The sequence below is a fragment of the Suricata suricatta genome, chromosome 6, assembly GCF_006229205.1.
Source record: "Suricata suricatta isolate VVHF042 chromosome 6, meerkat_22Aug2017_6uvM2_HiC, whole genome shotgun sequence".
NCBI lineage: Eukaryota > Metazoa > Chordata > Mammalia > Carnivora > Herpestidae > Suricata > Suricata suricatta.
In genome coordinates this window covers 2198823-2216799 of record NC_043705.1, presented here as the reverse complement: position 1 = coordinate 2216799, position 17977 = coordinate 2198823, and the positions used below count along the sequence as shown (strand labels likewise).

General features: G+C 37.4%; 2 protein-coding genes across 5 annotated transcripts in view; both read right to left on the bottom strand.

Annotated features, from left to right (window-relative positions):
- LOC115293663 (olfactory receptor 2W3) overlaps window positions 1–17977 on the bottom strand; it is a 101596-nt gene that overhangs the window by 64188 nt on the left and 19431 nt on the right. For all 4 annotated transcript variants that reach the window (XR_003909556.1, XR_003909555.1, XM_029941334.1 and 1 more), the window contains exon 2: window positions 10032–10118. Coding sequence is in view for 2 of the 4 variants with exons in the window: in XM_029941334.1 (XP_029797194.1) it covers window positions 10032–10118 (87 nt within the window). In the remaining 2 variants the exon portion in view is untranslated. The remainder of the gene's footprint in view (window positions 1–10031; window positions 10119–17977) is intronic.
- LOC115293665 (olfactory receptor 2W3-like) lies at window positions 11437–16356 on the bottom strand. The gene is made up of 3 exons (XM_029941340.1): window positions 16099–16356; window positions 14438–14577; window positions 11437–12399 (listed from the first exon to the last, which is right to left on the bottom strand). Exons 2-3 carry the CDS (start codon window positions 14439–14441, stop codon window positions 11447–11449), a joined length of 957 nt encoding a protein of 318 aa, XP_029797200.1. The 5' UTR covers window positions 14442–14577; window positions 16099–16356; the 3' UTR covers window positions 11437–11446.

Below are 17977 nucleotides of genomic sequence, written 5' to 3'. Positions count from 1 at the left end.
CTGGAAGACACTGTAGATCCATGTATACAAACAAGTTGAAAGAAAAAAAATGAATATGTACACAATGTTCAAAAAGGAATTGAGATGGGTATGCAAATATCAGACAAAATAGAAATTAAATTAAAAAGGGGTAAAACAACAAGATACTGAAACAGTAATCACAACATCCCAACAAAGCACAGGCCATAATCTAATGCCTAAATATATGCAAGTGCATTAACACTAATCTTTTGAAACTCCTCAAAAAAAATCATGGAAAGGATTTCATTCTGTGAGGACTGCATTAATCTAATACCAAATCGATAGACAGTTACTACAAGAATAAAATTCTACATAACAATATATCTGTTGATTATAGACACAAAAATTACCACTAAACTACTAAGAAACAGCAGCAGCACATTAAAGTAATTGTATGCCATGAAAAATACAGTTTATTCTTGTAATTCAAGGATGATTCAATATGCAATAATTCACAATGTAATATACCACCTTAATAGAAAAAAAAGAATAAATAATCTATTTATCTCAACTAATGCAAAAAAAGTAATTGACAAAGGTCAAACCCTTTCATGATAAAACAAATGAACACTCATAAAGTAGAAATAACAGTATATTACCCCAAGAAAATAAAAGTCATCTATCACAAGCCGACAGCTTACATTATACTCAATGGTTTAAGAATGTAAGATTTCCTCTATGTTTGGGAACAAGAGAAAGATGATACCTTTCATCATTTCTAATAATACAGCATTAGAATTTCTAGCAAGAACACCAAGGAAATAAAAAGAAGAAGAAATAAAGGCAGAGACAGGAGGATCCTGCGGTCACCTTGTCCAATAGGCGCACTGAGGTAACAGCTACGTTTGTAAAATTAACTTGGAAAATGACCAGAGGACTGAGAGGAGAGACCTTCCACAGTTCATCCTAGCGAGGAGGCCACATCATACAGGGCAAAAGGGGCAGAGACATCATTAGGAACCAACCTCCCCTTGACAAGACTAATCACAAGGGGCAAGGACACCACCAGCACATAGAAATGAGATGATCAGACACCATTCCAGGCACCCCAGGCACTGGGGACCTGCACTGGGAGAGAAGTCCCCATAACACATGGCTTTGAAAATTAGTGGGGCTTAAATTCAGGAGATTTTAAAATCAGCAGGGTTTTGCCCTGGATACTGAGTGCTCACCCTTAAAGACCAAGCCTAATATATAACCCCGCATCCCATATGGCACAGAAAGAACAGTCTGAAAAGCATCTGGTGTGTATGTGGAGACTTATTCCTAATCTGAGCATATGCACTGAAGGGTTAGGGACATTCAAGAGACTTCTCTAATTACAAAAGTGCTGGTCAATGTCACTTGTTTTCCTCTCTGCCAGCTTAGACAGCCAGACACGTGTGGGAACAAGAACTAACACTGTCTACCTCTTTTACTAATACCATGGGCCCCACCCTCCTGTGCCCCTGCAGACCTGCCACATTCAATCCGCCTGCCTTTGTTGGGATCTCCCCAAAGCGGTTCTGAGTGGCCAGCACCACTCCAAAGTGACTTCTGCCCTAGGAAGAGGGCACACGAGCAGTTTCAACAGGCCAGCCTTGTAGCTTGCCCACAGCTGAAGCAGAGAGACTAACTGCAGATCTCTAGTCTGACTATTCTTCCTGCTCATCTCTGAACCCACCATGGCCTCAGATAGCCACCCGACAGTGAAAGAAACAATGTCTGCCCTGTGCACCCACAGGAAGCAAAGTGGGTCATTGCAGGTGATGGGGATTAAGACCAATGTGGCTCAACCCCAACAGTAGAGCATACACAGACCACACAGGAGACAGCCCCAGACCACCTGGTCCTGTCACCAGGGGGCACTGTGCCACAGCGCACTACAGTACCTTTTCTACTTTCAAGACAAAGATGTAGCAAACCTTCCTAACACATAGGAACAATCGCAGAGAGTTAGACAAAATGAAGACACAGAGGAATAGTCCCAAATGAAAGAGCAAGACAAAGTCACAGCAAAAACTATTGAGATAAGCAATATGCCTGATAAGGAATTCAAAGTAATGGTCAAAAAGTTACTCACTAGACCTGGTAGGGGAGGGGAGAGTGAATTTACTCAGTGAGAACTTCTACAAAGAAATAGAAAACATAAAACAGAACCAGTCAGAGATGAAGAACTCAATAAGTGAAATAAAAACACATTAGAAGAGAGTTCTGGTCCATACAAAGGTCCTAAACTCACTTTCTCTACAGAACACAGCAAGTTACACCTATTTATAGAGCAATTCTTCCAGAAGAACTGAAGACTGACTGAATTTCTGCACAACCAAAGTAAGAGTGAATACCCAAAGACAATAGCAATAAAGACAGAGACATATTAGTGATAGGGACTCCCACCCCTGATGTTTTGAACTACAGTGGGGAGGGATACTACTTAGGAACTAGGAACAGATTTATCTTTCCTTGGGCACGGAAAACAGCCACAGTTTTAGAAAGCAACTAGTTCATAAAACAGCCAGCCCCAAACTCCTCCAAATGGCAGAGGGGCTGCTGGAACTCTCTCTCTGGGTCAGGAAGAATGGAGAATGATGTGGTTTATGCTTCCCCCCACCATCTTGAAAATATAGACCAGAGCAGGGTTTGGACCCCATAGCCAGGGTGCTGCTTCAGCAAGCCCCAGGTCCTGTAGTTCACACCAGCCCCTGTTGCACTGTGGCACAATTAAAAACCTGAGTTTTTAGGGGTGCCTGGGTGGCTCAGTCAGTTAAGCATCCAACTCTTGACTTCAGCTTGAGTCATGATCTCACAGTTCTTGAGTTTGAGGCTTGTGGTGGGCTCTGTGCTGACTGTGCAGAGCTTGCCTGGAATTCTCTCTCTCTCTCTCTCTTTCTTTCTCTCTCTCTTTCACAAAATAAATAAATAAAATTTTTTAAAAAGCTGAGTTTTTAAAGGACAATTAATACATAAAAGAGCCAGACCTAGAACTCTCCCTAAAGATAAGGGAGCTGCTGGAACATTCTTGTGGGTGGTGTTGGCTAAGGCACAATAGTTACATAACCCCTACACCTTGAAAGCACAGACCAGTGCATGCACAGTTGGGGCATCCCAAATGACCTGCACCTCAGTGAGCCCAGGGGCCCTAGTCTACACCAGATCCAGCCTTCCCACCAAGGTGGCCAAAGGGCAGTCACAGTAGAACATCCCTGGTTAGCACCAACTACAGTTCCAGGCTTCATGCCAAGGTGACAGATGTGTAAAGCATCCCTGCAGTACACCAGGTTCATATCACTTTGGCTTCAGGAAGCTTGCTAGGGCACCCTTGGCACAGAGAACTCCCGAATATCCTGGCTGATATTTACCTCAGATCCAGCCATGTTTCCAGTGTGCCCCTCTGCACAAAGGCCCATGAACCCCCGACTCATGCCTACATTGACTCTAGTCAGCCAGCCAGGGAACTCCCTGCACGAGCACCTTGGAACAACCCAGTGTGCACACAAGTAGTCTTCAGCTGACTTGTAAGGGCATGTATTTAATGGAGAGCTCAGGAACACACCCACTCATGCACATATTAAATTTAACTTTTCTGAAAGGGTGCCCAGCATAGAGTGCCCAGGATCTCCTAGCCTGTACAACACTTCAGCTCGAGTCCTCCATAGACACCCTTGGTACAGAATCCTGAAACATCTGGGTCTATATCCGTTTCAGCTCTCCTGCCAAAGTGTCTTCTGTGTGTGGATCCCCGGGTCCCTTAATTTGTACACACTTTAGTTTCAGGTATTCTGCCAAGGCAAATGGATAAATAAACTTTGGCACATCCAAACAGTGGAGCACTTTTTTAGGGCTAAAAAGAAGTAATCTATCACGATATGAAAAGACATGGATGAATTTTAAATGCATATTACTAAGTGAGAATAAGACTACATACTCTATGATATCAATTGTACAATGTTCTGGAAAAGGTAACACTATGGACTGGGTACAAGAGGAAAGATTGGTGTGATGGAGAGTGAAAAAGGTCACTGATGATCTTTATCTCAGTAAAAATACTGTCTATGGTGCCTAAGATGTGTGTATGGCTTTATACATTTGTACAGTCCCACAGGATGTACAACACCAAAAGTAAACTCTAATCACGGACTTTGGGGGATTATGATATGTCAGTGTAAGCCTGTCAAACATAGCTAATGTATTACTATGGTGGAGAATGTTAATTATGACAGTGTTTATGGATTTGTGAAGGAAGAGAGGTATATGGGAAATTTCTGTACCTTTTCCTCTATTTTCCTATGACCCTAAAACAGCTCTAAATAATTGTCTTTTAAAAAATCACTTTTTGAAGTTTACATTATCTGATTCCATTTATACACCATTTTGCAATGACAACATTTTAGAAATAGAGAACTGTTTAGTGGTTCTGATATTTAGTGAAGGACACAGAATGGATGCAGGTATAAGAGATATGTCTGTGGTGATTGTTCTGTTTTGCATCTAGTCTGGATTAATGAGGTATTGTGCTTATGATTTTTTGCTGAAGTTTTGAAAGATTCTATCACTGGGAAATTTGCTAAGGAGTACATAAGACCTCTTTTTGCATTTTTAATGGCATGGAAATATAGTGTTATGTGGAAATACAAACTCAACTAAAATTGTTGAAGCTTTAAAATACATGAACATGCTATTCCTTTCCTTTTAGTAATATTTTCTGTTTCTCTCAGCAACATTTTATATTTAGTGTGTGTGCATATGTATGCATTGCAGAGACTCTCCAGATCTCGTATCTTTTCTGCATGTTCCAATTAATGCTTTTATCTCCCTTTATACAGGGGAATGGAGAAATGAAACGCAGTGAAATATTTCACCCCAAAATGTGCCACTTTGGTATATTGATTATTTTGAATTGAAGACAACTAGAAAGTGATACAAAAAAATTCCTAGCTTTCCACTCTATGCATAAAACCAGGACATAAATTAGTAAAGGTGTCTCCTTCCTCTGTCTAATAAGGAGATAAGTTAATCATTGGAGACAACTCAAGACCCTAATCAACCAAGAGATAGCACCAGAGAAGTCTACAAAACAGACCTTATATTATTTATTTACCTATTTATTTTTAATGTTTGTTTTTGAAAGAGAGTGAAAGAGTGACGGATGGGCAGAGAGAGGGGTGGCAGAGAATCCAAAGCAGGCTCTGTGCAGAGAGCAGAGAGAGGGGTGGCAGAGAATCCAAAGCAGGCTCTGTGCAGAAAGCAGAGAGCCTGATGCAGGGTTCAAACTCACAAACCATGAGATCATGACCTGAGCCAAAGTCAGATGTTTAACCTAATGAGGCACCCAGGCACCCACAAAAGAAACCTTTAAACTAACAGTAATCTGTCATTCGTTTCCTCATATACTTGATTATCCACAAGTTGCCAACACTAAAAACCCAAAGATCTTTTTTTTTTCCTTTTTCTTGTCACTTCTACAAAATTATCATTCTTTGCTAAGATGCTATGTAAACCCAAGTTTTAACCACTTCTTGAAGTTTTTCATGTATATGTGATGTATTTAATGAATTTGTTTCCTCTTATAAGTCTGTCTTCTATCATTCTAATTTGCAGACCTACAGTCAGTGAATGAACCTAAGGTGAATAGAGGAATTTTTTCCTTCCCTAAAACTAGCAATAAATCGGCAGAGGTATTTAAAAGTATGTTCATATTATTTAGAATTGAAGTAATTCAGGCTATTATAATCCAGTAATTAAAAAAACATGATAGGGGCACTTGAGTGGCTCAGTCAGTTTAGTATCTGACTCCTGATTTCGACTCTTATGGTTTCATGGGTTCTGGCCGCACTAACAGTGCAGAGCCTGCTTGGGATTCTCTTTCTTTCCCTCTCTCTCTGCCCCTCCCCCACTCACACTCTCTGTTTCTTTCAAAATAAATAAATAAATGTAAATAAATGTATTAAATAAAATAAAACATAATAAAATAAAATTAAAAAGTGTGCCTAGGTGACTCTGTTGGTTAAGCGGCCAACTTTGGCTCAGGTCATGGGTTTAAGCCCATGAGCTGCTGACAGCTCAGAACCTGGAGACTACTTTGGATTCTATGTCTCCCTCTCTCTCTCTGCCCTCCCCAACTCCTGCTCTGTGTCTCTTTCTCAAAATTAAACAAAAATTTAAAAATAAATTAATTGAAATAAGTAAAATAAAATTGTATTTTATTACCTTGGGAACTGTTTGTTCTCATGCTCACTGACTTAGAAGTTTGTTTTTGATTTTGTAATCTAGATACAGTTTAAAACCCTTTAAAGTACTTAGAAGGACAGGTACTATGCAAATGTCATTACTCTTGTTATTCTCATTGACTTCCTCATGCTGTGAAGAAGTACCTATGCTGAAGTACCATCATGAGATAAAACTATGCACACTATATTTTGTTCCAAGTTATCATTGACGTCACATCTTCATTTATTGTTCTTGGTGGCTTCAAGCTACTTATGACTTATCCATCTGAATCCATGTGCTTTCTGACCTGACTTGACTCACTCCATTGTTTTTTTTCCCCATCCCGCTCAGATGACAAACCACACTTTTGAATATAATCATTTTTTAGACCTAGAATAAAACTCTGGCTATACAGAATTGTATCCTAGAATATCTCCCAGAGATATTGAAGACACTAGTCCGGACTGGGACTCCTTTATCACTTTTCTTTAATCTTCCCTAAGGTATTTCTGGTGGAAAACTTTTGCTCTAGAGCTCTTTGACAGTGACAGCATCCTTTAGGAATGGACGTCAGGCAGACTTTGTTGCATAGAATCATACTCATTATTAACCTGACTCTGTTGTATAGAATCTGACTCTGTTGTATAAAATCATCCTCATTATTAGTAGAATTTGATATCTTCATTGTGAGAAGCAACTGATGAGCTAAAATTATTAACCTTTGTAGGTATCCATTCAGCAAGAGATGACCAATTAGACTTAAATGAAAAATCTTGGATGACTTTTGCCAGAAAGTGGCAAAGGCCACTCCTAAGGCCTATCGATTATTCATTTTAATTTCTCATGTTATTTTTTTTGCCTTTGATACTAATAATCATTTGGAGATGTAGCAATCTTCTTATGACCATAAGGAAACTGACAGGAGGATGAAGTTATTCTGAGGTCAACAGATAGGAATTAAAGAGAGTAAGTGTTGCCTCCTTACTAATTTTTGTTACATTATTAAATAAGATGCCTTCTTTTCTAATTTTTGCTCTTATCTATTTTTTAAATTTTTTAATGTTTATTATTTTTGAGAGAGACAGAGTATAAGCAGGAGAGGGGCAGAGAGAGAGAGAGAGAGAGAGAGGGAGACACAGAATCCAAAGCAGGATTCAGGCTCCCAGCTGTCAGCACAGAGCCCAATGCAGGGCTTGAATTCACATGCTGTGAGATCATGACCTGAGCTGAAGTCGGACACTTAACCAACTGAGCCACACAGGCGCCCCTCTTCATCTCTATTTTAACAACAGAAATTATCCACATACTTTCACACCAACCTTCTTGACCTCTCCAGAAATTCAAATCCTCTGTTATGTGATCTGAAACCAACATTTTAAAAAATTATTGATTTCAAATCAATAAGGATATGTTTTCTCTTCTGCTGCACCGTTCTCTTCTATCACCTTCACATATGGAAGAATTCCATTGTCTGCTAACAGTTCACCAATATTTGAAAAGTTTCATACCTCTGGAGAATAATTTTTAAATTGTGCTACCTTGTTTTATTTTAAATACGTATTCAAAAATGATAAAGGACAAGAAAGCACAGCAAGAAGTAAGATATGCCTACAAAGATATTTCAGTTTTCCAGTTCAAAACTGCATTTTACTGGGGCACCAGGATGGCTCAGTCACTTAAATATCTGACTCTTGATGTTGGCGCAGGTCATTATCTCCTGGTTCCTGAGATCAAGCTCTGTGTTAGGCTCTGTGCTGACAGTGCAGAGCCTACTTGAGATTCATTCTCCCTCTCTCTCTCTGGCCCTCCCCCTCCTAAATAATAAATAAATAAACCTTAATGAAAGACTATATTTTACCTTATTTTCACTCTTCATATCAACCTACATTCTCTGTCACCATTCAGCCTTTCAATATGTTGCAACTGGTCACTAACTCTTACATTGTAATGAGGAAATTGAAACAATGAAAAACTCCATGCATTATTTCCATAAAAATACATACTCATACAGTATTTTTTAGCCTGTTACAACTTAGGAATGTACTCGTTCCTACTGAAAGCCTTGAATTCACCAAGATTTTCTATTTTTAAAGAACTCAATGCTTGTACCAGACACTTCCTCTGATACCAAAAGAGACTTCCTCTACATTTAAATATTAGATTCAATTTACAGACCCATTTAGTACATGCTATTTGTAAATGAAACAAAACTGTCCATAATGAGGCATTGTTTCCTTTTCATACCATAGAGTATTCTAGCAAAAACTTCCACTTTTTTAAATCCCCCTTCTTTCTTCACACTCCAAATGAGATTTTATTCTCAACTGATCCTCTGTTTAGTCAATGTCACCAACATCTCTTTGTAGGGTGACATATATGCTTTCCCTTGCAAGTTTCTTACAGGCATAGCAAACACTTGATGACTCCATCTAGAACTTGATTTCAAACAAAAACAAAACAATAATTTAAAAGAAAACAAAAACGAAAACAAACAACAACAAAACATTTTTGTTTTATTTTCTGATTATTATTTACTACTACCGACAAAACCATCTTCAAACCTAGTGGAAACTACATATTGTTGTTCTTATTTATAAATCAGAAATTTTTACAGAGCTTAGCAGGAATGGCTCATCTTTGTTCCATGTTCTGGCTGCGTGGACCACTTGCAAAGATGTATTTCCTGTGTTTGGTTCTGGTTGGATGACCTCATTCACAGTGCTGGAGGCTGGACTGACTGGGTCAGCTGGACCTATCTCTGTTCCTATTGCCTGTCAGTGTTTAGCAGTGTGTCCTGAGGTTATTTACATAAACTTAGATCCCAAGAAAACAACAACAGCAACAAGAACAGAGTAGCAGCCAGGCTGCTGGTGAACTGGACCCAAAATACATACAACATTAACAACTAACATACTCTGTTGACCAAAGCAAGTCACAGGACCAGACCATACTGAAGTGTTTGTCTGTAAACAGAAGGGTAAAAAACATGCATAGAACAAAAGAAACCAGTAATAGTCATATTTGCAAACCATTTACCACGCTGTCCAATTTGAATGCTTTGTAGATCCCTTTCCTCTGATTTCTAATCATTCACTCACTTTATTTTTTATGTTTTAAGTTTGTTTATTTATTCTGAGAGAGTTTGAATGAGTGGGGGAGGAGCACAGAGAGAGGGAGAGAGAGAATCCCAAGCAAGCTCTGCATTGCCAGCACAGAGCCCGACATGGGACTAGAACTCACAAAACTGTAAGATCATGACCTCAGTTGAAACCAAGAGTTGAGTGCTCAACCAACTGAGCCCCTCAGATGCTAGAAACATAAATTCATTTTAGAACTTAGTTCTAGTCTCTTTCTTTTTTTCTTTTCTTTTCCTTTCCTTAGTTTGATTTGTTTACTTCAGTTACCTTATCGATTTCTACTCCATAAATGGGCAGTAAAATCTGATGCATTTAAATAACATCTTTATACTGGTGAATTCCAATTAATATTGGCAACTTTTCCTTTCTAACCTGAGCTCCTGACCTTTTACATAACCACTACATTGATATCTTTGTTTGACTATTTATTCTTTCTTTCAAATATAATTAGTCTACAAGAGAACATTTGAATACCTACCCCAACTGCATATCTGGTTTTACTTCAGTCACTCCCATTCCACAATCCTATCCCAACCAACACCTACTTGTTAAAATTACAAATTACATCACTTTTAATTCCTAATCATTTCTCACTCTATAAGTTCCCTTAGAAAATACACTTGGCCTGATCTCTAAAATACATCTCTGATTATCTTTCTACTAATACTGTTTATCGCAAATAATTACCCATTGTTGCCTCATTAACTGTCGTAGTCTTTTTTGCTTCATCTTTGCCCCAAAACTTCTATGCTCTGCACAACAGAAGAAGTGAACCTGTGAAATTGAAAATCATATTATTTACTTTCTTAACAACGTCTATGACGCCATTGAACTTCCTAGTCTGTATGTAACATTGCCTGTTAGATTCTCCATGCTCTGGCCTTGTCTATCTCTTTAATTCTATCTCCACTATTATCTGTCTAGAACCACACTCCATGCACAATGCCCATTCTTCTGACTCAAAGCATGCCAAGTTCTCTTACCTGGAAAATTTAAACTTAACATCCCTTCTAGTGGAATGAGTGTGACAGGTCCTCCTTTTCATCCTCTGGGCTCATGTAAAATATTATTTCAATAGAAACCTTCCCAGAACATTCAACCTTTTCCAACTTCATGGTTACTTCCCATGACATAGATATCAATATGTGTATATATAAATATTTTTATTTTATTGACATTTATCATTCAATGATAGCTTTATTCCTTGTAATTTATTGTCACCAGCATACATATTGATAGTTAAATTTCACAAAATCAGGGACTGTGTCAGTCTTTTTTTAAATGTTTTATTTATTATTTTGAGAGGGAGAAAGAAAGAGTGGGGACAGGTAGAGATAAAGGGACAGAGGGATTCCCAAGCATGCTCCACATTATCAGTGTGGAGCCCAACACGGGGCTTGATTTCACAAACCAATGTGAGATCATGACCTGAGCTGAAATCAAGAGCCAGATGCTTAACTGACTGAGCCACAAGGCACCCCAAGGGACCTTCTTCATCTTGATCAGAACTTTAATCCCAGAACCTGCAGTTCAGTGCCTGCAATACAAAACCATTCAATAATTGTGATTGAATGAATAGATAGATAAGAAGGAATAATAGCCACACTGTGTTATGAGAGTGTTTTGTTGTCTTTGTTGCTTTTGTTGTAGGATAATGATACTGAAAAATAAATTCTTGTCCATGTTGACAGATCTTATCAAAATTTGTAAGGTGAATGATTAGAATAAAATATTCAATATGTTCTAATGGTTAAACATTTCAGAAAGTCTGGGTAAAAGAAATTTCATTTCTATTTTCTCTCTTTCTTTTCTAGACTGACTAGAAATCATGGCTCTGGTCACTGTCCCTGACTTTTTAGTATAGTATATGAACCATCTAGATATTTGTGCATCAGCAATGGTCAAGAGACATTCCTTTGAGGATAACCATTTTTGAATATTATAATTTATGTACTCCTGCATGACTTGCACAAAAGATAACTAAAGATGGATCATAAGCTCTGTGATGAAATATTCCCGAACCCTGACAGTTAGTTGGTAATCATGCAAGATAAACATGTTGTAGGATTTTAACAAGGAATAACTGCTATCATTGTGTTTTATTATAATTTCTTCCTTAAACACAGATTTCCCAAAACCAATCTTCTCAGCGCCCCCTTCACCTCTTTGTTTCTGAGTGTATAGATCATAGGGTTCAGGAGCGGTGTGACAATGTTGTAGAAAAGAGTGAGAAACTTTCCCTGGTCCTTGGAGGAGCTGGTTCCTGGTTGCATGTACATGTAGATGATGTTTCCATAGAAAAGTGATACCACTGTGAGATGGGAGCCACAGGTGTTGAAGACTTTGTGCCTCCCTGAGGATGACTGGATACTTAATACAGCTCTCACGATGTAGCCGTAGGAGATCAGGATGAACACCAGAGGTGACAGCACAATGCCCACCGCCAGAATAAAGGCAATGCCCTCAACGGCAGCTGTATTGACACAGGCCATCCGGATCAGAGCAGGCATCTCACACAGGAAGTGGTCTACTTTGCAGTATCCGCAGCGGGGTAGCCACAGAGTCAATGGAGACATAATCAAAGAGTTGGCCACACCACAGCCCCAAGCAAGGGACACTAAGCCCAAGCAGAGACGTGGATTCATGATCACCAGGTAGTGCAGGGGCTTGCAGACTGCAACAAACCGGTCATACGCCATGACAGCCAGGAGCAAGCACTCCACACCCCCCAGACCCAGAAATAGGAAGAGCTGGATGGCACAGCCTGTGTAGCTGATGGTCTTGTCACGTCCATTCAGGTTATAGAGTAGCTGAGGGATGGAGCTGGTGGTGAAGCTGAGGTCCAGGAAGGACAGGTGGGTGAGGAAGAAGTACATAGGAGTGTGGAGGTGGGGGTCCAGCCGGGACACCAGGATGATGGTGGTGTTGCCCACAAGAGTCAGGAGATATGCAACCAAGATGACCACAAAGAGGATCCTCTCCAGTTGGGGACGGTCAGAAAACCCCAAAAGGATGAAATTTCCCTGGGTGCTGTCATTGGTCCTGTCCATCTCTACTGTACCTTAGGAGAATGAGAAATTGGGGGGAAACAGAAATTCACAGCCACTAACCACTCTGTCTGTTACACTCTTATAAACTTCTAATAAAAACCTGTATGTATATCTGTGTGCATAAATTAAAACCTAAAAAGAGATAGAAACAACTGGATAGAAAGATTTATAATTTGTCCTCAGAAATCTACTCAAAACAAAACACAAAACCTGAATACCATTTCAAAAGGTACAACTAATTTTGGTGAAAATTAAAAAATACATATTATTAATTAGAAAAAAAGAATAAGCAGTAATCTGACATATACTGGAGATATTTTCCTAAAAATGGACAATATCTTTAGAATATGTAAGTCTCTTACAAAACTTTAATGAAATAGGCTTTTTAAAATAGAAAATTTGTGTATTCTTCCTCTAGTTCTTAAATATCCTGAACGAGGCTATAGGTGAAAAGCAAGTCATGTCTGTTTGTACCGTAGAAAGTTGTGATATCATCCTAAGAGAAATTCATTTTCTCTCACTTTCTGTGATTACGTTTTCTGAATATTCCTGAAGCTGCTTGTCAGTGGTGAACTAATTCTCGTGAAAGTTCACCTATTCCCAAATCTATATCCCCAAGATCTTACCAAATCTTATACTATCTTTTCAAATATGCTTTGAAAGAGCATATTTTGGGTTCTCTGGTTCTTATGATCCTCAATAACCAGGACCAGATATGAATTTCTCAACCTATTCGATACTACCACCGATCATGTTAGTTTGCCTCTATGATCAACCTTTAAGAAATCGAATATGTAACTTCGTTATGCCCATATACCATACTTTTCACATGGTAATATAGTGCCTTGTGTATTTACCTCTCTTAAATTACCCCCACTCTCCATTCCAAGTCCAGTTTTTAAAGATGCAAATGATTATAGTCAGATTCATCCTACAACTCCAATCACTGGTATTTGCCCTGTATTCTCATTCCCTCACATTTTCTGTCACTTGGGAATGTCTTTCTACTTTCTATCCATATCTTTGTGTATCACTTAATTTCAAGCGTGTCACACTATTTCTGCAGGCCGTTTTCTTTGATTCACAGATTAGTTTTTGCAATAGTTTAATAAATTCCCAACGGTTCTTGCAGATTTTTTTTGACCCTGATTTTTAGAATGTGGGAAAGATTAGATACAATTTTATTATACAAATTCATGACAAACGAAGCAAAATAACTATTCAAATATACCCTCCTAATTTGTTGGTTTCTCCCCTCGGTTTAGTTGTTATTGTTATTTTTTATATAAGAGTGAAATGAAGGGTTAAGTCCTTGACAAAAATGGGGAAATTGCTCTTTTGTGCCTCTCTTCTTTCTTATCACTGTCGATTATCTCCACACTGCAGCAAACTTTTTTATTTATTTTTTTTCTTTCTGGTTTCTTATTGTTTGTGCCTCTTGGCTACTTTTTCCTAAGACTTGACCATTTACCAAAGTGGTAGTAGATCAGACCCCAGCTAACTAAAACACTATCTTTAAATGTCATACCGGTTAAAGTGATTTTCTTTGAATCATCACTAAAAACATTCTGAATCTCAAATGTTTTATAAAATAGAATTTTAAACTCCATATTACTAATATTTAACAAGAAAATACTGGAGGAAAATAAAAATAAGTAAATAAGTAAGTTAACAAATAAACAAATATGTGTGCCTTGGTGGCTCAATCGGTTCAGCATTTGACTTTAGATTCTTGTTCAGGTCATGATCCCAGGGTTGTGGGATCAAGCCCAGCATAGGGTCCCAAGCTGAGAGGAAAGCCTGCTTAAGATTCTTTCTCTCCCCCTCTGCCCCTCTCTCCCGCTCATGCTATATCTCAAATAAATTTATTTATTTATATATTTATTTATTTATTTATTTATTTTGAGGACATAAAATCTTTTGGTGTCCAAAGAATAAAACTATAGAAGAATGACAGAGTAGGGCTAATAATTTGTGGTGAAGAATGTCACCTAATTCCCTGTTTAATCACAATGTGTGTAATTGCTGACTCTCTCTACTCACGCATTTAACTCTGGCTCTGGTTTTATGTCCATTATCCTCTTCCACTTCTCTTCCCTTCCACCTTCAATTTTTCCTCTTCTTAAATTTCCTCTAACTTTGTTAGTGATCTTTAATCACTCTTCTGAGTTATCTTCCTCTTCCTAAAATGTTTAAATATTTTCTTTACTTATATATTGAATACTCTACAAATTTAGCTTGGTTTTCTAAAGCCCTACAATTTGCCCTAGCTTATTTTGAAACTTAATTCATTACTAGTATCCGAGATATCTCCTGTCCCCCAGTTACTACTCTGGAGCTAAATATCGATCAAACTCCATGGCATGTACGTTTTTTACGTCCACGTATTATTTCCTTACCTGGCGTCTCACTACTGAACAATTTCATCAGGTATTTTTTTTTCAAGATTCAGTCGTCCTCTGTGAATCTTCCATTTATATATTTACATATTCATACACATAGTTACACACCAATTTATTATATGTAGTTCTATATTACATATGTATACATACATACACATCCATTTGTGTGTGTGTATATATATAAATGTATATATAAAACATATGTATACATATATATGCATATTATATTATATTATAAAAATATTATTAAATTTTTATGTTATAAAATATGATCATTTGTGCCAGGAAACCTGGTTATTTGGACTACATTGTGCGTGTCACAGTTATCTTTGTTCTCGTACTATAAAAATGCTGTATTTCACTGTTGTTTGTAGAACATAATTAGCTTGGTGGTAGTGGGAGAAGTGAGTTCCTGGTGCCTCTCATATCAATAAATTGTTTTGATTGTACATTCGTATTACTCTAGCTTTCAACGTTTAGCACCTTAATTTCTGTCTTCCCTACATCCAGCTTTTGTGTTATAGCCAAATACTATATCTTGTCTTGGTCTTAAATTAAATGATAAAATGACTTTCTATGATCTGCCTGGTTTTGTTCATGTTTTTCCCTCACATTTTCTGTCACCTAGAAATGCCTTTCTGCTTTCTCTTCATACTTTTGCCTATCAGTTAATTTCAAGTTTAATTCATACTATTTCTTCAGGTCATTTTCTTTGATTAACTTACCCAGTTAAAAATCTTCTTTATTGAATGCGCCTGGATGGCTCAGTTAGTTGGCATATGGCTCTTAATTTTGGCTCAGGGTGGTTGAGATCTGCTTGGGATTCACTCCCTCCCTCTCTTTCTTCTCTGCCCCCCCTCCACCCACTATCTTTCTCAAAAGTAAATAAATAAACTTTAAACATATCTTCTTTACTCTATGGGTCACTGACAGTGCTACGTTTTACTCATTCTGTTTTTTATGAGTTTGCATATACCTACCTGTTATTTTATTTGAAGTATCATTCAGTATTTATTTTATGTAGGGTATTTTATTAGATAACTCCAATTGAAGGACATTATAATTATACAATTTTATATAATTTTGCATCTATTCAAATTGGCTGATATGTGCCATGTGTTAATTTCCAAGTATGTCCTGGCATCATTAAAGGAACTTCTCTAAGAAGCAAGTTAATGCTTCTCTATTTCTGTGTGTGGGTATCTGCACCTTCTGAAGGACTCCAAAGAAGGTTGTTAATTAGCAAATTTATGGACAATCTGAGAAGTGAAAAGAGTGTCAGAAGAAATACAATATGCAGACCTTTACTCACTATTTTTGGTGGCATGCTGCCAAGTGTAGAATCAAAGATGTTAAAATTGTCTGTTTTCAGATGGTTTAACCCCAGCAAATGGCTCTGGCCTGTGATTTCTACCTGCCATTTCTACTCTTGACCTTGTCCTCAGAAGAGGTCGAGCTTAAAGCTGCTGGGCTGTGGGTGACTCTAGTCAATGGCAGATACCATGCGAGCAATCGGTGAGACAGATAAGGGGACTGTGTCCTGGGCTTTGCCTTCTTTCCTGTGTAACTCCAAAGGACCTAAACTGCTTGATAGAAAGGTTCCTATGGAGATGACGTGAGAAGAACCGTTACACTGGAGAGAAGCCTGGGAAACGGTGCAGGGAAGAGGTAGAACAATAGGGATTTTGATGCCCCAGGAGATTTCAAATTCCCAGGAATCATTAGTGTATAAATTAGAAGGTTCAGAAACAGAAGCCACAAGGGGAAATCAATCATACTTCTGTGTTTTGGTATAACTATAACAAATGTATAATGTATTGGATAACATGTATACAGTTATAACAAACATAGAATGTACAAAGTTATACCAAACATGAATAAATATATTTTCATCTGAATATGACAGAAAATTAAATGAGGAAACCTGAAGTTTGTTTTTTTCTGTCATGATTTAAAATGTCCTTATAACTTCTTTTAGCCAAAAATTAATTGATAATTTCTCCAAACCTTATAAACCATTTAGTTCTCTCTTTTTCAAGCATAAATTTACTATCACAGCCAAGAAAAACATAGTCATCTCTAAAGTAGAAATTACAGCACATCTATGTCTTATTTCTCTCCCCTTTTCCCACATAATCAGTAAAATAGAGGCTCAAATGACATTTGGAGCTTTTCTATGGAGTAGCTTATGGTAAATGACACAGCAGTCTATTTTCATAGAAATAGTAAAGAATATGAATTAATGAGTTTAATTTCTTCTGGATTTGAAAAGGGAGAGTCAACACACATGCACTAGTGCTTTAATGACAAAATATTGCTGAATAAATCTAAACTAGCACAGTCAACAATTAGGGAAACAGTCCAAATATCTATATATGTATATATAACTCAGCCATGAAAAATAATGAAATCTTTTTGCAATGAAATGGATAGAATTATAGTATATTATGCTAAGTGAAAAAGTCAATCAGGGAAAGACAAATACCATATGATTTCACTCATATGTGGAATTTAGGATAGGGAAATGATGAACATAGAATAAGGGCAGGAAAAAATAAAATAACATAAATACAGGGAAAGAGGCAAACCATAAGAGAGAAAAAAAAAAAAACCTGAGAGTTGTTGGAGGGGAGGTGTGTGGGGGGCGGGGTAAATGGGTGATGAACATGAATGAAATGTTGGCTAGCTATATTATCCTATTTAAAAAATTGTCCTAAAAATAAGTTAAAAAAATTGTCCTGTTGTCTTTCAGTTTGTTATTAAGAAGTTGAAAGTCTTTATGGTTCCTGACACATTTTTCTTTTTAGAGAGGCTTGTGAATCTATTATGTTTTGAGTGTACCAAATAGCACAAGATTTATCTCAAGAGTCTCAAGAAGCACCTTAATATGACAATACATCATTTGTAGCTCTGGGAAATGTTCATGATTTATTTCACTGACTATGTCTTTCATCTATTTCCTCTGTTCTCCAATTATAAAACTGCTTTTACACATGTTGGATCTCCTATATAAATTTCTGTGTTATGTCTTATTTTTATTCTTTTGTGTTTTTATACTACCTTACTGAATATTTCTTCATTTTGATCATTTAACCCTTCTGTCCATATTTTTATTAGCAAGAATATATTTTGGTTTTGTGGATTACTATTTCTGTATGCCCTTTAATTTTACTTTATATGT